Below are 27,656 nucleotides of genomic sequence, written 5' to 3'. Positions count from 1 at the left end.
CATCTGCGCTCGACCTTCCGTCCCCAACTCTTCTCCTTCTCGCCGTGTTCCTGAGCGCTGTAGCCCGCTGCCGACCACCGCCGGACTCGCCGGAGTCCGTACCCGGCCATAGCGACGACGACGGTACTTTTCCGCGTCTAGAGCGACCGTCGTCGCGTACACGCAACGTCGCAACGACGCCCGACAACTGCAGAGGTGACGATTCCTCCGAGTCGCCGTCACCACCATCGTCCTTGACCGTCATCCCGCCCACCGGACGCGACGAAACGTTTCCGGTTATCGGCCTACCGACGGCGGCGGTCCGTCGCAGCCGCAGCCGCGCCGCGACTCGCGATGGACCGCCGCCGCCGCCGTCGCCGGGACGCTGAACGGCGCGTACCGGTGACGGTCGCCACGGCGGTTTCGTCAGCCGGCGCCCGCGGTTCGCCGCACCGGCACCGGTGGTCGTGGTGTCGCCGACAGTGCGCGCGCGAACAACAGCGGTACCGGCGACGCGGGCTGCGGTGCAGCCATCGGCAGCGGCATCATCACCTGCAGCACAGGCGCCTGCAGTGGCAGCGGTCCGACCACAACGGGGACGCTCGTCGCACACGGACGCGAGGTCGTTGTTTGGGTTTTGCGGCCGGGCCGTATTTTCGCGTAAGGTAAGCGGCCGGAGCGCGCGTACCACGCCAGTGTACGGTTTTGTCGTTAAATAGAAATCACGCGATACGACACGACACGACCGTACCCACATATAAGACGTCGTGTTCGACAGAACACGGTTATTCCGGTCGGGGCGAAATCTGTGTAACCGCCGTCTTGAAGACACAGACGACGATGACGACGATGACGACGACGACGACGACGACAACACTCTTAGGGGAGGAGGGTGGGAAATATGCACGCGTTACGCTGGCGTCGTGAACGTTCGATTTGAGTATATATATATAAAAAAAAAAAAAAAAAAATGAAAAAAAAATATGTTAAAAAACATTAATTATTTCGTGTCTGTCTGCGGTGTTGTGATCGTCGCGAGGGAGGTGAACGGATTCTGTCATAACGGACGTTAACGTCATAACGTAACAGTCACATAATACCATCGTCGCATCCCGCCGTCAGGTTATTTTGCCGGTTTAAAAAATGCGAACACCTTCGTTTTCAACAAAACGCGATAATCCCATCATATTAGACCTGTATTTTTACGGGTGCACTTCTGCAGAGTGTTCAGATGCATTAACGGTTACGATAATGTTATTGTCGAGCGTTATTATAACACAATGCATTATATTATAAGTAATGCGCGGTTTATTCTCGCGTTTACGGCCTTCCGGTATTAATATTTTACTATGAAACGGGGCTAATTAACGTGTACGGCCAAATAATGTGTTTCGTGTTCACTCGGATGGTCGTGACCAGATTATTGCTTCAGTCGTTTCTCCGAGTGACTCAAGTACTCGTGGCCATAAATTATGATATTATTACGCGTTACGGTTGCGGTCCGAAATGGTCGTCGACTCTGTGGTGTTGTGCGAGGCGTGTACACGGTCTTAAATCTGTAGCGTGTAAACCCCGCCAATACATGTTCGCCCGTCCGACTGTCCCGCGGTCCTGGTAGTACGTTCGGATTTATTATAGCTGGTGCATTGGATTACTGATCCTCGATAATGACTGAAAATAGGTTCGGACATGCACGTTATACTCGTAATCACTAATAAATAGTAAAAAAATATATCGACTTTTTTGAGACAGCTCCTTAAGACTACATTTTCACGCTATATCTTAAGGTGTGTCCAAATATCATAAATTTCATAGTACCTAATAAAATAAAAAATAATGACGTGCATTATTTGCTATGGGAGTATAACATTCTTTTTTTGCCATTTATAAACTCTAAATGTAATTAAAAACTGAAAGTTGAAAAAGTTGCTAATGTGGAAAATACATTATTTAAATATTATTCTAAAATATAACTGTATTTTTTTTTTAACTGATAATAATTTCAGGGTGGCATATACATATTTTTTTAAATTCAAAAATAAAAATAACTGCAAAATATAAATGAGAAATCGGCATACTTTAAATTTAATAAAAACTCTTAGAAAATTATAATTTTTGATTTTTAGAAAAATTATAAATTTTCTTTTTAAATCGGCCATTTAAAAATGCACGCTTGGCACGAAAATCGGATGGATTTTTACCATACAATAATAATCAATTGTTTACTTAATTACAATAACCAATAATGGAGTTTACATTATTCGCATTACTATAATTCATCTACTAATGATTGTATTATTTTGATGAACTTATTTTCACGAATTTATTTGCTTGTGTTTCGCTACTCAATGTTAAAGGCTAACTCGGATTCTTTTGAAATATAAACAGCATAATATGAGTTCTAGTGATTATACGGGTGCACTAATGATGAAGAAATAATGTTTCGTGAAATGTCCTGTGTACGTAATACGCGCAAAATAATGTTATGTTTTCAACTACGTGTTGGATAAAATAATATAACGTACGTGTGGAAATAGTTGTCGGTGAGTGAAATCATTAATTATTTTTTGTGTTAGATACTTGGTGTATCTATACTAATACAACAGATATAATATTTTTGTAACGCGTATAATACTACATATATATATATATATATATATATATATATAACACATTTAATTTGACCCTCTGTCGTTGTTTATCCATACCTACAATAATAATATATCATGTTGCCAAATCGTGAATTCATTGTGTTTGAAATTATTTCGATTTATCCGACCGTAAACAATTATGTTTGTGAATCATTGTACGTATGCTACTCGTGTACGTATGCATACCGTTACTAATATGCATTGAATTTCGACCAAAAATATGTGCATAACTATTGATAATTATACTCAACGGTTGTATTATTATCATAATATTTTATCATGCACGTAAACTATTTATAATTTTTAGTAAATGATTTCATACGTTTATAAATCCGTTTGGTCAATAAAACTCGGTTGTTGATGTTGTCAACCGTCTCTCGTGCCCAAAATAAATAATATTTCTTATTATTCGATATTGATCTAATAAAAATTGAACGTTAGTATAAAAAGACATGTTATAAGATATATTTAAATTTATGCGTATACCAACATTAAGAAATTCGGTACTAAGGGATTTCAGATTTTATAGTTGGATTAAAATTCTATTGCACCGCGTATACTACATGGTATTATACTGTTAAATATTATATAATACACCAAATATCTAGCAATCGTTTTTTTTTTTTATTTTATACATTATATAATACACGATACGTGTAAAGCAAGTTTTGATTGTTCTTTCCTTATCTCGGAAGTCGAAGTCCATATATCTGTACGCCTATTCACATTATAATATAATATATTATTTTCTATTTTATTATATACATATAGATGTTTTCAGAAATAATATACAATAAAATACATAAGAGTTTGATATATCGGAATTCCAGTAACTCGAACCCCTTCATACCGTGCACAAAATTATTATCAGTTATCAAACGTATTTTATTACTTTGAACTTTTGGTATCTATCTAAACTGTTTTCTATCCACAGAGCCCAAAAACTTATTTAAACAGTTTTTGGTTTATACAGAGATGTATATTTACCATCACAATGTGTATTTTTATTATTTATTATTATTTTTTTTTTTTTAAATTGAAAGATACAGAAAAATGATATTCTTTTCATTTAAAAACGTCGTTTTCTAAGTTACCCTGAAGGGAAATGCTATAAATTGTAATATTTCATGTTTTATAAAATATTCGAATTTGCAAACGAAAGTATACGGTGAATATATCTCGCTGAAAACCAATTAAGTATATACATATTAGTATACAACTATAAAATGAACAATACCATGTTGTACGAAAATGTTAATTCGCAAATGCCAGTTGTTAGTTATTGATTACACTACTGTATAAGGTAGTAAAGGGGAACATTTAATTACTAATTACCAGAAACAGAACACACAAGACTGTGTCTTATCGTGGACAGAGAATACAAACATTTTCATATCGTTACAACCCTGTTATAAGTTTAAACGTTTAAACCTAACCTAACATACAGAAAACATAAAAGCGAGTTAAAACGTACAGAATTGGAGAGAAGACTATATCTAGTGTAGTGTATGACCAGCTGGATTATTTAATATTGGCTCTGTAATCAAAATGGTAATTGAGGTGCGGACGAGTAGCACAACGTCACGCAAACGAATTTATAAACCACCCCTCTCGCGTTTCGTTGATCAACGCATGGCTGTAGTGAGTTTAAATTGCCTACTCGATACGCCGGCATACTCGTGACTGCACGATACAACGACGAAATACATTTTAGCAACAACTAAACAAAGGATTATCATAATAATAAAAGTAAAAAATATTTCCCATGTCCTTCGGTGCCAAGCATTTACGTGGATGAATAAAAAATTATAATATGCGCATCCACCCAGCGCAAAATCTCGCGTACCATAATATTATTGTTGTTATAGCAAAATACGTTGCGAGTTGTAGGCCCGGAAGAGTTGCGTACCAACCGGAGGTCGATTGGGGGATGATTTACGGCCGGTGGACAGACACAAATGGCCCATTCCGTCCCACGGATCAAGCGCTGTGCCCTAATCTCGACCCGCAAATTTATGGCGAATTATGTACGCGAGCACTCGCGCAGACAGATTACTGTATGTGTGTGCGTGTTTGTTTTATATATAATATACCAAAACGTCAACTTAATCGCGGAGGACGTGACGAAGTATTATTTATTTATTTTTTAAGCGAAAAAAAAGCTCAGTTTCGGGCATTCGGGCGTGCCGCCACCGCTGGTCTTTTTATTTGAATAATAGCAGAGATAAATCGTCTTGTCACGATTTTGTTAAAAACGGACTCAATTCTATACGCTTATTTGCCACCGCTTAAGGACTGTCTTTCGAAATTAAATACCAAAAACTCACGCAAGAAATCTCGAAAATGTAATCTGTTTAATCTTAGTTTATAAACGGTATTCAATTTAAGATTACATCGTTGTTTTATTAATATAAAAAATGTTTTCCAAATTGCATCTAACAAAACAACGAAGAAAATATCACACATCATACTTTATAAGCCACTCTTTAGTTATCTCGGTCATTTTAGTGTCTTTCGTGCACAGAATATATAATATAATATTATGATAGCGTTGAGTGTGAAAACGTGCGTTTAGGGTACTATAAACACCTATACCGCTACTACCACCGCAGTATTAGTGATAACAGTTTGTATTTATTTTCATTTTTAAAAAATATTAATAATTCAAGACAATATAGTTTCTGGTAATATTTATTTCAATGTGTTGTTTTCACCTGGCCAATCGTCCAGTATTTGGGAATATCCAAAAAGAGTAAACGACAAATAAAAAACATTTAAAAAACACAAAATTTCATATAATATTACTCCACTCAGTATATTTTAATCATTTTAGTATATATTTAAAACAAATTACCAAAAATATATCCAGAACGCAAATAAATGATCATTTAAGTTGATAGCTTAATATTTTGATTTAAAATTGCTTTAAAGAAATTAAAGTTATATAATATGGTCATTAATTATTTTTTTAATTTCATAAAAATATAACATTTTGATAAATTGTATTTATTTATTTTTTTTTTTTTTTTATCAACTATAAGAGAACATCTCTGATTATATTTTTTAGCAAAAACTTTATTTAACTGGAACACCAGCTAGTTAAATATATAAAACGAAAATCCACATTGTTTTATTAAAATAATAATATAACAAATAAAAAAAAAATATAAACATTTCTATCAATTTAGATGATATAAGTTTTTTACTATAAGTACTGAGAAGTTTCATAAAATTCAAACGAAGAATATGATAATGCTGATGTAATTTCTGTGTTTGTGACAGATACTAGCAGTGTGTATAAAAAATAATAATATAACAAATACATGGTAAAAGGCAAATCTTTAAATAGACATGCTTTTTAATTGAACATTTAAACCCTTGTCAAACATACTATTATAAATATTGACAGTGTATCCAATATAAAATATAACAATACTAAATATACAAGGTGATACACTAATTATTCTCTTACCATTCACCTTTTTTAATAATTTAGTTATTCAAAACCTGAATACATTTAAATTCTTGAGATTTTTTTATTCTACTTAAAGAGTGTCTTGTGAAAATACAAACTGTATTGTTTTTAAAATCACATCAACCCTTTTTAAACAGTCAATTATTCAACGAACATTATTTTTTTTTACCTTTTGATATATTAAAATAAAAATTTGAATGAGTTTTTAAGTTAATTAATTTTATATTAAAAGAAAATATGTTCAAGGTAACCAAATTAGAAGATATGAAAGTTAATTTTAAAATTTAAATAATTTATACTTAAAAAAAGGTCCAAGTATAACAACCATTATATCCAATATGTCATATATTTAAATTGTTGTAAAACTATTTTAAAAAACTTTTATTCTTGAAATGAACATTTTAATAACTAAAAAAATACTCGTTTAAAATTTTAATTAGGTACACAAATATTTAAAAAATAACTATAAACTGAAAAATATACAGTGAAATGGAGGAAAGGATTTTCATTTGAAAAACAGAATTCCGTTAAGCTACATAACACTCTTTAAGAAGTAAAAGCAAATCTCAAGAAGTAAAAAAAAGAAGGTTCTTAAGTAATTTTTAAAATTTAAAAAAATAAGATTTTGAATAATACATTATAAAAGCAAACAAAAAAATGAGGTGAGCATGTTCGGTGAATTATCCCATATATATTTACAGCGGATAAAAGTAGTACAATATATTATATGGCAATAGTCCGTTTACATTTACCTTAGTCTGCCATCCGAACAGCAGCGCCCTTGCTGACGCTCAAATGCCTATACTTGCACGGATTTCCACTGAGAATAAAATATGATTGTTGTTAAAAACGCCCCCAAAGTAAAGTCATCTTCTTTCCGTCTGTTGGATAACGTAAAGAGAAAAAAATAGAACGAAGAAGAAAAAACTGTAACTGCACAGTATTGTTGTCAACTACACAATTTTCTACAGCGCGCTTACGAATCTCAACGATTGTGTGGTATGACATTGTGGGGAGAGAAATGGAAGAAGATATCATATTATTTTTCATTTATATAATATGATGCCGTAATACTTTTTAACCTCCCGCCACATTGTTCCAGAACATTGTTTACGATATTATTTAGAAACTATAATGGACTTTATCATGTGGATAAAAACACACGCTGATTTAAGAACTGTATAGAGTGTACAATGCACATATTACATATTATATTATTTTAAGTATAATAAATGATTTAAAATATGCGTTAATTGAATGTGATGAACCGTGTCGGTGAGTGAATAATTTTAAAAGTCCAATTTTTTAAAACTGACTAAGAATAGCGTTACTTGTACTTACTACTATTGCCCATATATTGTTTAAATATAATAATCTTTGTGGCGATGAAAAGGTAATATTTGAAACATTTTTACTAAAGATTGATATACGCTGGTTAATAGGAAAATTCAGCTATCGATTGAATAGTCTATAATAATATGTAAAGATATAATAATATATTTAATTAAATATATTCATGTAAAATATTTACGGAAATAATTTTATATGAATACCAGTATTTTTATTATTAATACATTTTTAAATTTATTTATTAACATAAAAATGGTATAAATATTCGGTTATAGTGAACAAAAAAAGTTTTCATATAGTTTTATTATTTTACAATGTCTCGTATTTCCATGGTTTATATTATTGTATATTATCTCATTAATAATGCACAAAATATATTACTTTAAAAATATACAATAAAAATAAATGTAAAAAAGTGAATTAAATAATTGTCTTGGATAGTTAAATTTGGTTTAGATTAACAGATATGTAATAATTTAATTCTTTAATTTAAATTGTTACAAAAATAGAAAGGTACGAAAATTACATACAATTTAAAGACTTTTTTATAAAAATTACTCAAAAGGCTTGTCGCAATATTTCTAAAAAAAATATTTAAAGTTATGATGTACATTAAATTTGAAAAAAAAAATGAAATATAAAATCATATGTTACAATATAAATTTAAGAAATGGTATAATACTTATATGGGTGTAAAATATTAATTTTTTTTTAAACCTGATATTTTAAATAGGATGTTACAATATGTGCAATGATTAGGATATTTCCATAAATAAAAAATGATTACAGTTTTGACTTAAATATTTATACATATTTGTTTGATTGATAGAGTTAATATCTTACCAAAATTTTAATAAAATATATTAATATAGGTATATATTTTGTTATTAGGCGATTTTTAATGGCTATTATTAGATATTAAATATATTGTATTTTTACAAAATTATTACATATGTTATATTACATTCTATGTGTATTTTTTATGATTTTTTTATCCTTATATAGGTATTTAGTTATATTTTTTATTTATTTATTTTATTTATTGAAATTAATATTGAAATATTGCTGGGGGATTATTGGGCTTCACTGAGAGGAACTCATGTGGAGGTCCAAGGTTAATAAATAATTTTTTTTTTGCTAAAAGTGCATATTACATTTTTATATAAAGACAAATAAGGAGTTTCTTATAACAAATAACATAAATAATTGAAATAAAATTATAAGCGTTATTTAGTATGTTACAAACAATATTAAGTTTTAGTCACATCAAATTCATATCGGAACCACTGGGAAATGTTTTTTTTTTTTTTAAATGGGTAACGGCATATCTCTGGGAATTGAGTTAAATATCTGCGTCCCCAAAAAGAAAACTTTTCAGAAACTAGTTTTATCTTTATGTTATAAGTAGAGTTCATAGAAATATATTTATTCGTAAAAACTTGTTTAGTTGCAAGACTAGTCAGTCGATATTAGTTTTACCTATATTTTTAATAAGTTATACTATCATAAAATCATAAGAAAATATTATCCTCATTTCAATTTTAATTTTAAAAAAAAAGAAAAATTTTTCTTCATAGTGCATAATTGTCCTAAGAACCACCGTTCTTTATCGTATTTTTCATGCACCAAGAATATAAATCATAATACAATTATGTTTACAAATTCGAAAAATTTTATCTTCAGATATTTTTGTATTCATCGTAAATAATAATATACAATATTATTTTTGTAATTATTATATGGAGAAAAATAACAATTTAAAAATGATTGATATTTTGTAATGTTTTAGTATTTTTTTTTTTATATAAATTGATTCATACTTGTCATAGTAATAGTTGTAAATGATAATTTTTTTGTTTGCAAATTATTAATATTATATAACACTCGTTATGGTACTATTCTAATAGTGGATAATAAACAAATAGTGGCTAAAGAATATCTAATTTTTCAATTTTATCGTTAATCACAGTGTAATTATTGTTTGTCACAGGATCGTATGGTGTTTGGCTTTAGGGCTGGCTGCGATCATGTGGCACTCGGGTGGCATGGGCAGCCATGGCGGTGGCTGGATGAAGCTGATGGGCATGGTACACAGAGACCGGAGATCAGCGCAACGGCATGTACAGGACGCCGCTACAGCATTATTGGCTCCCATAGACAGGTATGCTATGATAATAATAGTATAATATGAAATAAATTGACCTAATCTCTACTACCCTCTCGTCAATTCTACCCATTTTCTCTCTCAATCTATTTTACCTTTAGACACACGTATAACAGTATATGCTATTTTTCTTTATACAGGTTAGGTTAGGTGCCAGATTTTCAAAAATGTATAGGATGCTCTTATACCAATGTCAAGTATTTGTGAGAGGTTTTTTCCTGTCACTCCCTATACTATTTTTTTTTATAAACTGACAACATAACATATTTTAATATAATATATACAAATTTTCAATAAATATTGAGTATTTAATAAGATAATTGTTTTTAATAACATATTTATTATACTTAAAATAATTTATATTATAGTGTAAATGTATTTTGACGAACTTTGGTTTTATTTATAAAAGTATTATCGACTTTTTCAATATTCATATTTTCGTTTCGATCAACATAAAGAATAGTTATTGAGACAATTATATTTCATTGTTGATTTCAAACATGTTCTCAACCTCTTTAATGCTATAAAAGACCTTTCTGAAGTTCCAGATGAAACTGGAATAATTAAGATCATTTGTAGAAGTTGGGAAAATTCTGATAACATGTAACACAAATTATCAGATTTAATGAAATTTACGGCGTGTTGTAAATTTTATAAAAATACATACCTAAATTTTGCAATATCTAAGAAAGTAAAAAGAAATGTCGATGTAATATAAATTTATCTCGGTTAAAATTACTTCCATAAATTTCAATGACATCGTTAAATCTGTCTTCGCCAATTACACATTTCTATAATGAACATAAATAATTGATTACATTTTGTTAAAATCTACCATTCAGTACTGATATAGTATCATCTATTATTTCATAATATATAAGTTTAAATTTGTCTTTAACTGATAAAGCCAATAGAAGTATAGAAGTGAGTCTTGTCAATGTTTTAATAAATCTTTTTGTTGTTTTGTTAGATCTTTACTCTTTAATCATTTGGCTTTTTAATATTAAATTCCCTTGCCTTGGTTGAAAATTATTTCTTTTTGCTGTTCAATTAATGAAATTATATGTTTCATTTTAATATATTTTACTTCGTGGAAGTTTAATGATATCTTTTGGAATTCTGAATTTAGAAGCTAAATCTTCTTAAGAATGTAATAATGACTTTGGTAAAAAATAAAAATTCATATTTGAACAATTGTTTGAGAAAATCATTTGCTTTGGCATCATTTCTGTACCTTTTTTTTGATATTTTATTTCAAAATTATATTAAAATTTCTTTCACTGTTCAGTTATAATTTAAAATTATCAACTATTTATAGCAACAGATTTAATTGTATCATATAGTAAACGTGATGATAACGCGTGCAATGGCGAGAAAAAAGAGCAGGTATCCAGTTGGCAATGTTTATAGTTTTATACCACGGCCCACGAATCATGATTTTAAGATATTAATCCTATGGCCCATGATAAACACATATAACCGCTACAAACCACAGCTAATTAAGTTTATTATTGTGTAAATATTAATACTTTTATAACCGTGATATTAATAATACTTCCATTTAAATGGGAATATTTTATCAAAATCAACTAGTATTAATATATTATTAATCAATAAACGGTACTAGCATTACATATTACGATCGTAGAAATTATCAATGTATTATTTTTTTAAATATTTAAATACAACATTTTGTAAATTTATATATTTTATTTTAAATTTTATACATTTTTAATTTTTATATTATGTTTATGATCATGATTGCTATTTTTGTATTCGATACCTATTTTTGTCTATTATAATTATATTGGGTGCTTTGCAGGTTAGGTTGAATTTTCAATACACGTTTAAGCACCCGAGCACCCATATATTTGCAGTTTATGCATATACTACTCCACATGTATTATTAATTATCATAGATAAATAGATATATGCTTTCTTTCTCTATCTTTTTCTTAAGTCATACTATGGATAAGATAACCAATAACAGGTATAGTGCAAAATGAATTATACGGTAAAAATATTTAAATGCACTTAGTAATAAATAATTGCATTACAATACGGGGTTACAAAAGTTTTCAACAAATGTGTTATGCGTTTTAAAAGTTTAATAAAAAAAAGTAACAAAAAAAAATTGGAGCTATTGGTTGTGAATTGAATTTATAGAATATTTTATTAACCCAGCTAAAAACTTTAAACATAGACCTAAAGCTTTACCCTGCATCAGCAGATTAAGTTTTCTCTTTGTATTATTTTCTCAACTATGGTTTAAAATAACAGCTGTTTAAGTTCAAAAAAAAAAAAAAAAATAATTGTTAGGACTTTGTTACAAAATTAATCGACTTTAATAAACTATAACAACTGTATCTATAAATAAATTGAACTTAAGTACGAAGAAAATATATATTTTTTATTTGGGGTAAATGTTTATTTAAGACGTTAAATAATGTAACATTTATATAAACAAGTATAAAACTATATCAATTAATTTATTTTACTCAGTTTTTGTTGCTTTCAGTTATCACTTAATATACACATAATAAAATTTTTCACATAATATCTTACAGTATATGTCAAATAATATAATATATGAATAATATTCTTTTATTACTAATTTTTTTTTAAAAATCATTATGATTATTCTATATTTAAATGTATACCAACTTCACTATATTCCATGAATGCAACAGCAGTGTTAATTATAAATTCATCATATCGCCTTTTTAGTATTAAATTTTTAGAATTGAATTGTTATTTTGATAAAATGTAATAATTTGATTATAAATATTTAAATAAATCTAAACATTTACATTATGTTCGATTTTATTTATTTGTTCTCAAGTCTCTAAATGAAAAAAATGTTTGACATAATTAATGTTTAGTATAATCTAACCTTACCTCTGTGGGTAAAAAATAATATTTCAATGATCATATTTTAATGTGATACATATATTTTATATTACAAAAAACTATATGTACATATAGTATAATAAAACTTCATGCAAATATATTATACAGACATTTTAAACCGTAAAGTTTGCTACTCACTTTAATTTACATTGAAAGAATTATTCTTATCGTATAATTTATATTTTTGTTAACTCAAATAATATAGTTACTGTTAATAAGATATGTTCAAAAAAATAAAAACTACCATATTTTATTTTGGATGAATATATTAATTTGTAAGAAGTACTCTTTGAACCCGTGGTATAAACGTAATTTATGGCGAAACCCGGTGATAAACGTTACGTTTTTTTTTGTTATAATTCACTAGTTCCTTTTTTATATATCTAAGATAAATTTAATGAACATATTATGTACATGCATATGAATATAATAATTCCTATTTACCATATAAATTTACACCCATTTTGTAGCATGACGTATTATTTTTTTTGATTGTCTGAAAATTTATTCAATTACTTGATGTTTAAAATTTGTTAAAAATTCAATTGTGTATACGAATTTTTATTTCATAACTGACCACAAAAAATTGAAATATTTTAATTAAATTACAGTTTTTATTTTTTTCATAATTATGTTAAGGTAATATAATAATGATATGTAATTCAAACATTAATATAATTGGATATTATCTTATTATTAATTGTGTATTTAAATTGAGTATATTATTTTTGGATAACTCACCTCATTATTGAAGATATTAAAAATTCTACGTATTTTTAAATTCATTATTTTGGAAGATGAAATGATACAAATTGAATAAGTAACTCTTGACACAGTAGTATATAACTATTTAATTACACTTTAAGCTATCTGTAGTGATTATCCTGCATTTATGAGAATGTTAAATCAACTAGGTGTATAATGTTCATAAATAAAACCATAAAACACATAAACGAAAAGCATTTATGTATCTCGTGGGGATATAACGGGTGTAACAATAATTAGGATTAATAAAATGAAATCTAAAACGTTCCGTGTAATTGTTCATCAGGGATATTAAAATATAGTTTCATACCTGGAAATGTTTTTATATAATATCATTCATTGTTATTCACATATTTAAATAATATTGTTCCTTGTTTATTTTATTTTAATTATTGTTAAGCAATTATATTACGACTTACGAGAGTGTCTTTTTCTGATTATAATATGTAGGTATATATGTAGTTAGAATGTTTTTTTGAGTCATTATTTGAGTGTACGGCATAATATAGTTCATAGTTTTTAGAGTTATTAGAATAAAATGCAAGTCATCTATATACATAATATTTAATTAATTAGGTGCCTTTATAATAAAACAAAATCAAAACAACAGCAATATAATAGCCCATGAAATAATATTAATGGATAAACAAGTACAATACTACCCATTCTTCATGTATTCATAATGATAATAGAGACCCCGACAATGACTAACTAATAATAATAAACTGTAAGTTCAAAAATACACGATAATAAACATTAAGTTCAAGGTAGTTATAAAAAACTGAAATGAAAGTTCATAACAATTTCCCATTTCATATTTAATATTGTTATAATAAAATATTAATTTTTGCCTAAAGGCATAATAAAAATTTGTGATAAGTAATAAAAATAAAAAGTGAATTACTTGATAAAATAAGTCACCTAGATATATCACTATTGGCGGAGTGACACAACCTTTTGCTATTATTTAATTTTTATGTTTTAATTTAGTCGGTTTAAATTAATTTTAAGCTGACTTTGATAATATTTAAAAAATACTAAAATATACTGTACATCTGAACTCAATACAACTTATATAGAGGTAAAATATTTTTACATCATAAGACATAAATATATTTGTATTATATGTTTGATAATAAAAAAAATATATAAAACTAAAAATATTTACATACAAAACATAATATTAAACTTATATAATAATAATATATTGTATGAAACAACAATATTAAAGAAAATATTTTATTTTGATAGAATATTCTAATTGATTACAATTAATATATATGTAAAAATGTGTTCATACTTAATCAATATCTGTAACTTATGTAAATTTATAAATAAATTTGTAGTATGAATAACATACAGTTAGTCTAAATATTTGGAAAATTGCATTTTATATTTAGAAAATAATATATACATAACTTCATTATGTGACGATTCAAATGTAAACGATTAATTATAAATTATCAATATTTTTTGAATTTAAGAAGTTTTCGTTATTTTTATGAGTCATTAAAATATTAAATTTTATAAAAATTGAAACCTCTCACATGTCTATAAAAATAAATGTACAAAATTTGTCTTTTTCTAGTTTTAATTTTTTAATGTACCCACATATATTATGTTACCATTATCTACCCTCAAAAATAGAATTAAAAATAGAATAATTTTCCAAACTAAAAACGTAATGACAAACACAAAAAAAAAAAAAAAGATTGTAAAATTTAAAACCAATATGTTATAATAATACATTCATAAATTCAGTAATAATCACAAAATTTGTCATAATTGATGAAATATAGTATTAATTAATACAATATTATCATTATTATTTCTATATGATAATTTCTCTTTATTCTTAACCATTAATGTAAATTTACAATATGCTAACATTAATTTTCTTGCTTTAAATGTATTTAACTCATATTATGCAAGACATCTAAGCGCTATTGTTATTACAGATATTATAGTATTGTACTTGACTATAATACATAGGTTTAATAATCACAAGAAACATAATATGAAATCTTAAGACCTAACAAAATTAGAAACTTATACGAACAATAAGTCATCCTTATGCCCTTATAATTTATTGGCTTTTCCTTATTAATTTGCCTATTACATACATTTGAAATATTATTATTTTGTTTTATGTATCATATATTACTCTAAACCTAAAAGCTAGTAATATAAAAAAATTTGAAATTGGATGAATCATTTTGAAGAACTCTGTATTTTATTTTACAGGTAAATTGATAAAAAAAAATATTTTTAAATAATATTATTAATTTTGTGTGCCTTATAACTCATAAATTATAAGTAAAAGTATATTAGTACGGTATGTCCATTATAATAAATACAATTTTATAATCTATATTTATTCTATAATAATAATTTTTCAATGACCGTCAGTTGATTCTAGTAATTTATTAGTTAAAATAAATAAGTCTAAAATATTAGTTAAACTTGAAATGTGGATAACCCATACAATCGAATTAATAAACGTTACAAAGTTTTCATGAAGATTATAAATAGTATAACGAAATTATAAATATTTGTGATTATTAGCCGTATCATATTGTTTTTTTATCAATTGTTAATAAATTTGTATAACTATACAAAAAAATATAAAAATATAATGCATAAAAAATACTATATTAATATTAAGTAAGCATAGTAAGTATAAACATTATTTTTAATACGAGTAATTACAATAATTTAATTACAGACAATATCTTAGAATTATATTTTTTATGTTTCAAATGTACTTTATTTTGTACTTAGTTTGATCATAATATCTCATAAAGATACATTATTTTGAACTTAATTTTGAACTCATTAACTACTGTTTATTTATTGCTACCAATAATCATTATTAAGCATAAATAATAATCCATTTATAACTTAAATAAATTGTTGTCAATTATTGACTAAACATTAACGTTCTATATTTACTTAGAAGATATTTCATTGTACTGTTTTTGTAAATATTGGAGATAAATTATATAATTTGAATGCTGTCCGCGAAAACAAGCATTATTTAAGTTCTTATAGTTTTTAAAAGTAAAATCAATCACTTAATACCATTTATGTCTATTTTTTTTTTTTTTTTGTTTGTCTAGAGTTTACTGTAAAATTCCCTGGGAGTTAATTTATAGATTTTACTGCAAAATATTTAAGTTTAAAATATAATAACATTTAATTTGCTTATTATTTAATTTTATCAAACTCGTATCTAAATGAGAAGGCTATAATTTATTTTGTTTATATATATATATATATATTTATTATTGAATATGTCCAAAAATGTATTCTTTCTATAACAATATGTTATTAGTAAGGCTAGAGACTTATAGGAGTTCGCATTCTTTTTCAATAAACATTCAAAACATAGCTAAGTATTATAGAAATTTGTTTCTCAGTACTAGAAGTTTTAAGCGGTAATTTTAATTTTGCATATTTTGCATAATTTACATAATCAGCTTTTTTTTCCTTTCAAGTCTATATTTTGTTATATTCGTATTTTAAGTACATATTTCACACATTATTTTATCAAAAAAAAATAAATAAATAAATAAATAAAAAATAAAACAACTTGTGACATAGAGAATGATATTTTAAATGTACTGTAAAATATTTAATATTTTCTAGAAATTAAAATAAAAAAAAAAAATTGATTAAATTGATTAAATATAAAAACTGAAATAATCTATCTACCATGTATTTTACCAATTATTTGTGTGTTGTAAAAAATATAGTCAGTTGGTACTGAATATGCTAAATACGATCAGTTAAAGTCAATTCGTCTATTTTTTTTTTTTTTGATAGTATTGTATGTGTTTTTGTCTGGTATTGATATAGTTAGAATAATATTCTAGACTAAGAACAGTTTTTTGGTTGTGAAAATTAAATTAAATACGCTTTATTTAATAATAATTATATTTATAATTTTTGATTTTTCAATGAAAAATAAAATATTTTCAAGAACAAATTTTAATATTTTCGCATATTTTTAAGGGCATAATAAAATGCATAATTTAAGGTTTTTTTTTTGAAACATTAAGTCCCTAGCCCTAGTGATGACAAGTATAATATACAAAATTATTATTTTAGGGAAATAACTAAGGGCTTTATTAGAACTAAGCTTAACATATATATTTTATACATTCATACAAGCCATCAAAATAATTTATTTTCAGGTATTAAGTCTAGTGTTTACGAATGATATTTTTATAGTATTACCCATGAAAAAAATTACACTTGGCACTTGATACTGAACGGTAAATAATGCAGTTAAAAGCAGACACTTAATTGAAATGGCTACGCAACTAATATTAATAGCGATTGTACAAAAAAAAAAAAAAAAAAATACAATAATAAAAAATATAACACTGTGAAAAAATAAACTATAACTTTTTTAACAAAGTGATTTTTAAACGTACTGTAAGTATAATATTTAATATGAAAGTAAGAACAAATACCAAATAAACAAGCAAATTTTAGCAATTCAGAATTCTGTACACATAATATTTGTAATGTATTCCCACTCCTGTATAATATAATAGTCGAGTATTCTAGCGTCAACAATAATATTATTAAACTATCATTTTATTCATCTTTTAAAATATTTAAAATATTATTTTGTATTTATTGGCCAGTTTGTAATTATTATCAAAAATATATCGCTATTTGGACATATTATAAACATATTGGTAGACATCACCAAAGTCCATAACTCATATCAGCAGATATTGACAAATGATAGATATTCATAGGTAAAATAGGTAATCATTTTTACTTACATCAACAAAAATGCAATAAGAATAACAAAAATAAAGCTATTAAGATGTACATAATATTTTTTAAAACATCATTTTTTTGTCTGCAGAGACATTGTAGTTGTATATAAACACTATCAATAAAATTTGAAAATCACTTGTATTTACGCTATAAAAAAAAAAAAAAAAATACATAAGTTTTCACAAGCACACATGGTTATACCGTTTATTGTTTTAAGCGATATGATAAAATTATGTGTTATTATTATGTGCGAGTACTTATAATATCGATAATGCATACAGAAACTGTTGATAATTAATAATCCTGACCTATCATCATTGGAGCAACTGTTAGTTAAACCGTCAATACAAATTTTTGAAACTGACTATCGAGTAACAGTTTATTTAGTTCTTTAAATATTTTTATTCTAAAATTCAGGGAATTTTCGACAGGAACAAGCTCGGAGACGATAACTCAAACCTGTATCTTTTATAAAACCTTTTGCTTACGAGTATAATACGAATATAATATAGCTGCAGCATAGATTAAAGTACGTAAGTACACCTTAATAAATTATGTATATTATATAATACGTGTATAATAATAGTAGTGCGAGCATGGGAAAATTTGGGATGGATGCGGGATAGGTTTGGGTGAAAATGTGAAAATGGGTGATCAATACGACAGCGGGTCGGTGGGAGGGTTGACGGAGACGACTGGAGCGGGATTCGCGCGCGCGTGGACTCGAAAAGAGCGTTCCACCCGGGATTTTCGGCGATTCGGTGTCAGCTGGCCAGCCGTGCGCTTACAGACGCAATGCGCTAAAATCTCTCGGCTATAATGCGACTTCGCTGCCGTCCCCTTTTGAGCTGCTACTTACGGCGATCGGACACGTGCCCGACTATCAAAAAATGTAATCGGCGCCAAAAATTAAACTTCATTATTTAGGTACGTAGAATGAGGCCGAGACAATATTATAGAGCGTCGCGTTCTTTTTCGACGATGATGATCATGTTAAGTCCCACGACATCCTAAAATTGATATAATTTTGTACACCGCCCACGATTATCGCGAACCCGTGATGATATTATCATAACTCACGCACGGGTTCACCGCGTAAAGTTTTCATATTATAAATACAATTTTCGAGCGTATAAATACGATTTCAAAACTCGAATACACGCGTTATGGGTGAAAATTATCATCGTTGTATAAATAATATAATAATTATTATTACTATTGAAGCGATAGTGTAGTATATATAATAATAATGCACAGCCATGCCCCACCAGAGACTTTGGCAACGACCGCGTCGCAGTCGGTTCTTGGCGTTTACCGTCCATTAGCATATCTGTTGAAAGGTTATCGCCGATGTAGCAAGCAGTGTTCGGCCACCCGTAGGCGTACACTAACAGACACCTGAAGATTTTGTTTCTTTCTTATGATCCTTTTATTTCTCTCTTTTTTTTTTTTTTTTTTGTCGCTAGTAATATGCATATAATATTATACTCGTTAGAATAATATATTCATCTATTGACTGTAATGCATAATCTCTTTCGTTATGCATACAAAATATAATATAATATGTATATATATTTACACGGTAGTGCTAATAATGTTCTATACCTACTAATTATAATTGTTTTGAATTTTCGTGTAAAATTATACAAACCAGATTAATGTTTAGAATTCTTTATGTCACTTATAAGAAGTGTTCTGTGACGATATAAACGTTTTTTTTTTTTTCAAATGAGAAAATAAAGAAATGATAGAATATCACGTTGTAAAAAATCTAAGAAGGTATTTTTAAATGAAAAAAAAAATATATTTGAGAACGCCATAAATCAAAACATGAAAATATGTTTAATTAAAATATAAGGGCATGTCTGGTGAATCACCCTGTACATATATAAGTATAGTACAAAATATCATAACGAATTCAAAAAGACCGCTTGGCATCGCCCGTACGTCTCAGAAACTGTTATACCGTCGCCGCCGTAGCTATATCGTTGTCTTTTTTTTTATATATACGCCACTTAACCTAGAAATAGATAGGAGGTGATTCCAAGATTAACTCAATGTGTTCTATTTTCGCCTCCTGACGCCGCCGTTATACGGTGGCACATACTTGTTACACACGCACGATGCGTCGCGCGCACACAATCGTGGTCATTGCGAATTTGGTCAGATTATTTTTGAGTGATGATAAAATTAATAACAATAACAACAACACTGATAGTAGTTTTACGTGCCAAATCACTACGTCTGTCGACATCTAGATCAAATAATGACGAACGATCGGTGTATATTCATACTATCAAATTGAAACCGCAGCGATGCACTAACGTAGATATGCTCCATATTGACGAATGACGGGTTGTAAGACAAATTATTGTGCGCGTACGCAATAGTATAGTACCTACTATATCGCATAAAATACGTCGACCAAAATATATTTTATTATACTATTGACTGATTAATGAGTAAATATTTTACTTGCGTGTCTTCCGCGAAAAGCCCTATCGTTGTAGAATCATTCATCTTTTACCGGTAAAATATTGTGCACGTGTACCATTGATAAAGCAAAATAACAATGAAGGAAAATGAAACGAGTTGCCCCTATAGCAGGTCAGTGTTTACCGAAGTTTATTTCCTGTTGTTTGTACCTTTTACATCCCCGAATCAAGTGTTCTTTCTGTCTTCTGGATGCTATTGTACTATATTATTATGCGACAAACGTCGTTATTGTGTCTCGTCGAACGAAATATTATGACGCAAAGCACCACTAACTCATCACATTTGTCGGTATACAGATTGAAACGCGTTGACAAATAGCCAACTGTCAGAGAGTGGATTTGAATCCAATTCAGTCACTGGGTTATATGTAGTTTTTCGTGCCGAGGCAATTGAAAAATTGTGTTATATTTAAAAGGCTAAACCGAAGCCGAAAACGACGGAGTATTTATCCTAGCTCGTGCATTATTTATAACATTTCCAAGTTCAATTCAATCAATTGTTTTGTGATGATGACATCAAAAAACCAATGCTGAATTAATTTTATATTTTTATTACACCAACGTGTAATTTTTAATTATAGTATAGTTACTATACTTCACTTAGAAGTTGGAACTTTCAACGTTCTATCAAGTCTACTTACTGGTCAAATATTTTTTCCATAATATTATAGGTAATTGAAAACTATTTAGGTAAAACCATAAAATATTCTGAATTCATGTATACAATAAGTACTACAATACATAATGTATAAAAAAATATTGTATTGGACAAAAATAGATCTGGTGAACATGACTTTTGTATTAATCACTATTTATTTGTTTAATAAATCATTTTATAAATACAATAATCATTTGAATGTAAGTATATACATTTTTAGAAATAAATTAAAATATAGAAAAATAACATTATAAGGTTTTTAACTAAATATAAAACGCTCACAAATAGTATTATATAAGTATTGTATATTAATATTATTCAGCTTTATTTATTATAGTTCAATAATTGAATATTTAAGTTGTGTTTTTTAATAAAATATTTATGTTGTTTAATAAAAACAGTATATTTGAATCATAAATAAATTTATATTAAATTAGTTTCAATAATTGATACTAAATAATAATAATAATTTAAAATAACAATTTATGAACATAATTATGAGGGTTTTAATTTCTTTTTAACTAAATTTAAAAATATATTATCAGTAGATTTTTGACAACACTATATATTAATTAAATTATAAGTTAAATAGTAAATAATAATACAGTAATATTCACAATAGTACATTATACTACATATTGTTCTAAAATTAAATAAATAAGTAAAAGTTATCAACGAACAGCTAAATTTACAAGGCTTAACTTTATTCATATTTAATAATATTTATACTAAATTGTATAATAATTATAGGTATTACATCAGTTATTTTATTTATTTTTAATTGGAATTAAATAACTCATTTAGTTTTTTAATTGTGATATAGTTTTTATTAATATAAAATGTAATATTTATTATGTTATGTAAATAATATGTGTGGTGTATGTGTGCGTGTGTATTTTGCATTAATTTAATGTGTAATGTTAAATTTTAAAAGAAACTGGACACATAGTCGTAGAAGAATATTCAGATTATGGGCTTTTTATGATATCGTGTTATTACTTATTTTTTTTTTTTTTGTAATATAGATACCTACATTTTAAAAGTTTAAAAAATTATGAGATTAATTGTATAGAATTTTAAATATATATAAAAAACTACCAACCTTTTTATAAAACTGACGAAAAACTATGAACGTTTTTATAATATATAATACGAAAAAATTGTATGAAACACACAAAAGTATGCAATTACAAAATAATCGACATTTTTTTATTGTTTTTCAAACAATGTAATGGCATTACATTATTTCAATATTCATTGAACTCACAAAGCGTTTTAAATACAATTACTCGACACATAGGTACCTATGTCAAAGCGATTGGTATTACAACACTCGTACATAATATTATATTGTTAACGTGACGAAGTCATTATAACATAATATTATTCATCACACTTATGTGTATGGGGATAAAAATAAAAAGCTCGAGGTTTTGTTTTTTTTTTCCATCGCCCATTAAAAAGGTTTATTTAATCAGTGGAGTGAACGATCGGCTTATATTTTCACCCACCGCCACCACCTCTGCTACTACGTGACAGCAGCTTTATATAGTGCCCGAGTGCATGATATGACAAATGAGCTTATATTATATAAAGCACCACATTTTGACCCTGTAAAATATCTTATATACACCTACCTACAGGCAACGGGACAGACACGTCTTACTTCTATTTAATTTTAAGTTATTAAAACCACTGTCGTTTACTTGAGATAGGTTTAATCGCCAGAACTACGCGAGGCTCTTGACGTAATACGGGTTGTACCTATTATAATATAGTACGTATATAATAGCATTGTATACATTATACATTGTATTATGATAGTATACATAATATACGCGTATGTGTACCTGGCGACTACCACTTGCCAGCCATACCGACAAACGTTAAATGGTTTTGGATTACACGCGCATTGCAAACTAGACACTCCAGTCTACATAGTCGACAGTCAGCTAATATTATTATACCATCATTTTTGTAACTGCGAAAGTTTCAGTAACTATTATAAAATTGTAGTTATCTTAAGATTAAAAAAAAAAAAATCAATCTAGCTTTAAAAAAGAAAAAAACATAAATATTTATTTAAAATAATAAAATAATATTAAATCATTGTTTATAAAAAATGATAATTTAAATGGTTTATAATAAAAATGTTATATTTTATAAACTTAATTGCATTTCTATACTATACTTAGTACATTGTATTATTATATTATTTAATTATTGTATTTCTAAAATCTATTGATCTCAATACAAATTTTCTCATTTTGGTCCATTATCTTATTAAAAAAAAAAAATGTCCGGTAGAATCGTAATTCGTAAACCAAAGATAAATAATGTGTTGATTAAATTATATTTTACCCGCCTATACTATTTATTTAGTGTATTAATGATATATAAAATATTGTATTAACTATTACACGCGGGCAAAAATTAAAATTTTAAAATTTGAATTATAATTTATTTCAATTCTTCTTAGTATAATGAGAGTAAATAATGTAATGCATATTATGGTCTATGAAATGCAATACAGTTATTTTAATTTGGGTGATACATCTCTTACGGACAAACTCAAAATATTATAAACAATAAAAAGGACATTCTAGCATTCTGAGACGCAGTTGAGGGATCTCTCTGTTTTAGTTGTGCATTGATAACTATAAACTAAATAAAAAAAAACCTAAAACCAGCTCCATTATTAAGTAAATTAGAGAAAATAAGTCCATTAAATCAGACAAATAATCCACTAAATAATGGCATATATTATTATAATGTTGAACTAATGGTTAAGCTAATTTAAGATTAAATTTTTATCACAATTTCAATAATATATAAAACCATTTTTATAGTTATTTAAAAAAATTACGTACAATTATGTATTTATTTAATGGTATAGTCAGAAGTTTGTAAATTTACATGAGAGTGAAATACAGTTCTATGAGAAAATTAATACTTTTATATTATTATGTTATTATGATTTTACAAATTAAGTTATAAGATTGAAAATAAAATTGACATAGGTACTATTAATATATGCAATTTATTTTCGCCCACAGTATAAAGTTAAAAAAAATGTATTCAAGGCAGTGATCCCATTTCTTATCCAAATAATATTATAAAATAAACCAACAATGTTAGAAAAACACGAAACTTACATTATACTACTCGATTACAATAAGAGCGATAGTGAAAAGTGGTCATACATTAATTACAAAATATGTTGTTATTTTTTGTTTTTTTGATATTCTGTAAATACTAATGACCCATTTTAAAAACCGGACGTCAAACCAAAGATTTGCTTTGTCCATGCCAAAAATAAATTCTTATTGAGTTTAAATAATATAATTAAAGCAATAAAGCCTGTTAATTTATTCGTAAGATATTTAGTTCGAAGTTAAAAATATGATTTTTTTTTTTTTGTCAGAATAAATTTATTATACTATTCAAAAACTATGATACTTAAAAAAGAATTGAATGCTCAATTAATTTTTTTAAATAATATATTGGATTTTATATCATTATTCTATAAAAATTACCATGAGTATAATTAAACTTATTGAAAACAAATAATATTATAATTAATATTATAAATATTTGTATTGTAAACACAATTTCACAAATTCAAATTTACTTGGTAACACGTGTCTAAGTATGCATTTTCCGAGAACATTATATTAAGTTAACGTGTTTTTATTTCTTTCATAATAATGATTCTTTAAAAGCGTTTACTTTTTAAATATTAATTAAATACGCAGAGGAAATACCCTGCAAACGGGACGTATATATAAGTATACAGCATAACTATGGTTGGAAACAAAGGCTTAACATTTATTGGGAGTTTTGCGTTACATTTTGTACATTCCCACGTCTCCTATCCTATCCCTTACACAGCCAGTCCCTTTAACAATGGCATATATCGCCTCGTTCTGAATTCCTTTGCTCCTACATTCGTAAACTTTAGCTATGAAACATCCCACGAGAGATGTTTTTTCACTGCTTCCTCCTGCCAATGACGATTTTTTAGTTTAATTTACATTTTTTATGTTATAAATTTATTGTGTAATAACAGTGTCACCAAAGTTTACTCACAACAAAGGTAATGAATAAAACTATCCGGCTCGTCCAAAATAGCATATTGCACGTCAGTATTTATTAAAAACACACACAAATTCACATGCACGTACTCAAGCATGCCTATACAATAGAAATGATGCCAGTGATGGTTATCAATATATTACAATTTGTGCACCGAGAGGGCAGTAGACCGTAACATTTTTCGTTCTTATCTAGTTTTAGTTGGGCTCTAAAAAAGGTTCTACTACTTCACTTGTCAGGGAAATAGTATAAACTCAGTAAAATTTATAGTTAATATTGTCACCGATAACTTCAGTTTCCTATGAATAATATACAATATGCTGTAGAATAAAATATATTATTTCGCACAAGAAATTATTTCTAATAATAGTTAGACTGTATACTAAGTATTTTAAAAAGCATCACTTATATTACAACTCCAATTGCACACTTTACTTTACGTACTTCAATATTGTTTTTATATTAAAGTTCTCGTATGTGAAAAGACTCAACATAATTATTTTAATTTTTAATTATATATAATATTAAGTTTATTACTATAATGTTATGACAACTATTATATCATGTAAATTTGTTTACGACCTCAACCAAAGAGTGAATACATTTATACAATTATATATTTTACATAATATAACAATTTACTAGTTTACGGCGTATATACGCTAAAAATGAATCAAGAATTGATTTGTGGCCTATTCTAACCTAGTATATATAGGTATTTTACAGTTTTACTATTCTCCAAATGCATTTAATTTAGTATTATGTTTAATTTAATTTTATATATATATATATTTGTTATTTATAAAAGCATATTTATAATATTTACAGAAAAGTACAATGAGTAAATTGGATAGTATATAATAATAAAGACCGTCCGTCAACAGTACCTCCTGTTTAATTTGGTGGGTTCATGTGAAGAGACCGTTTTTTTTCTTTTTTTTTCTATTAGACAAGAGCGTCTCCTCTTGACCATTTTATTTTTAATCTCCTTAGAGGGTTGTTGGGAATGGTTATAAAGGACATACAATAAATAAGAGGGTTTTGGTTTGAATGGAGTTTTGAGTGGAATTTTTTATAGTGTTGAGTTGCTAATTCATTGACTGTTGAGATGAGATTTGTAGATCCTTATGTAGTGCCTCTTTAGTCATATACCATGGGGCTCCAGTTATTTGTCGAAGACATATATGAGGAAGACAATAATGGATGAAGGAAATGTAGGCGCGTGTTTCACTGTTTTCTTTTAAGTTTGGTATGTTGGGCCCAGATAAGTTGTTTGTTTATGTGAGCTCCTAGGTATTTTTTTACATTTTTAATAGAAATTCGTTCATGTTAATTAATAGTTGTGGACATTTTTTTTTACTTTGAGAAAAATTTATTTGGACGAATTACTTTCATTTAACTTGATTTTCAATTTTTTTGGTCCAGTTAGAGATTTTTTATTGAATATTAAAGGTAGGTTAAGGGATTCATAAAAAAAAATATCTATGCATTTAAAAGAAAACTTTATTTCAAACTCATACAAGCTGTGTAAAATAAATTAAATTATATTTTAAATAAATTATATGTGAAAAAATTCCAAGATTTTTGTTAAAATTAAAATTTTTTATTAACTTTTAATCATGACTTCATAAATATTAAAAAGTTTGAATTCTCTTTATTTATATTAATACATATCTTATGATGATTATATATACATACAATTATGTTATTTTCATTTATAACTATAATTGTTTATTATTTTATTAGATATAATTTTTTTTGAAACAATAAGCAAATTTGAAGAGTGTATTAAAATTTTGTGTAGGTCAGCAACGACCATAATTCTTGCTCAACTTTCACTACTATTAAACAATACGAGAATAAGATACGTTAGTAATATAGCCTAATTGATCTTACGAACACAATGGATCTGAAAGAGGAATAAATAATAAAATCTTTTGATCCAAATAGCGCGTCATTATTATTAAATATTATCAAGCTATCCTATTAATATTATAATAGTGCAAGACAACCTATAAACTTAACTTATTTTTAAACTATAATCTATATGTTTATAAATAATTATAATATAGTATTTAATTATAAACCTATTAATATAATAATAGCCTGGTAGATTTATAAAGTATATCGTAATTATATTTTTATAGCGCGGGAATTTTGTTATTTTTCTTCCAAGAAATCGGCTGGTTAATAAAAGGATTCTATTAAGTTGCAAATTTTAGTTTTTTATACAAGTATATTAAGTACATTTTGTAGTTTGTTATAACTTATAACAAACATTGTAAAAGCAAGTTTAAAACTTATTTTTTATTTAATT

At 27.2% G+C, this 27,656-nt stretch overlaps 1 protein-coding gene across 8 annotated transcripts in view; it reads left to right on the top strand.

The window, feature by feature from the left end:
• Window positions 1-433: 433 nt before the first annotated feature.
• Window positions 434-27,656, top strand: part of LOC112591896 (potassium voltage-gated channel protein Shaker) — a 178,978-nt gene continuing 151,755 nt past the window's right edge. For 7 of the 8 annotated variants that reach the window (XR_003114532.1, XM_025335830.1, XM_025335831.1 and 4 more), the window contains exons 1-2: window positions 434-644; window positions 9,446-9,616. Coding sequence is in view for 7 of the 8 variants with exons in the window: in XM_025335830.1 (XP_025191615.1) it covers window positions 9,483-9,616 (134 nt within the window). In the remaining variant the exon portion in view is untranslated. Of the gene's footprint in view, window positions 645-2,488; window positions 2,523-9,445; window positions 9,617-27,656 lie in introns of those variants that run through there. The other variant, XM_025335832.1, reaches the window with a different exon arrangement.

Source organism: Melanaphis sacchari, unplaced genomic scaffold (genome assembly GCF_002803265.2).
Source record: "Melanaphis sacchari strain LSU unplaced genomic scaffold, SCAv2.0 Contig146_pilon_pilon, whole genome shotgun sequence".
Classification (NCBI taxonomy): Eukaryota; Metazoa; Arthropoda; class Insecta; order Hemiptera; family Aphididae; genus Melanaphis; species Melanaphis sacchari.
The sequence above is the reverse complement of the archived record's forward strand: the minus strand, read 5'-3'. Positions and strand labels throughout refer to the sequence as shown.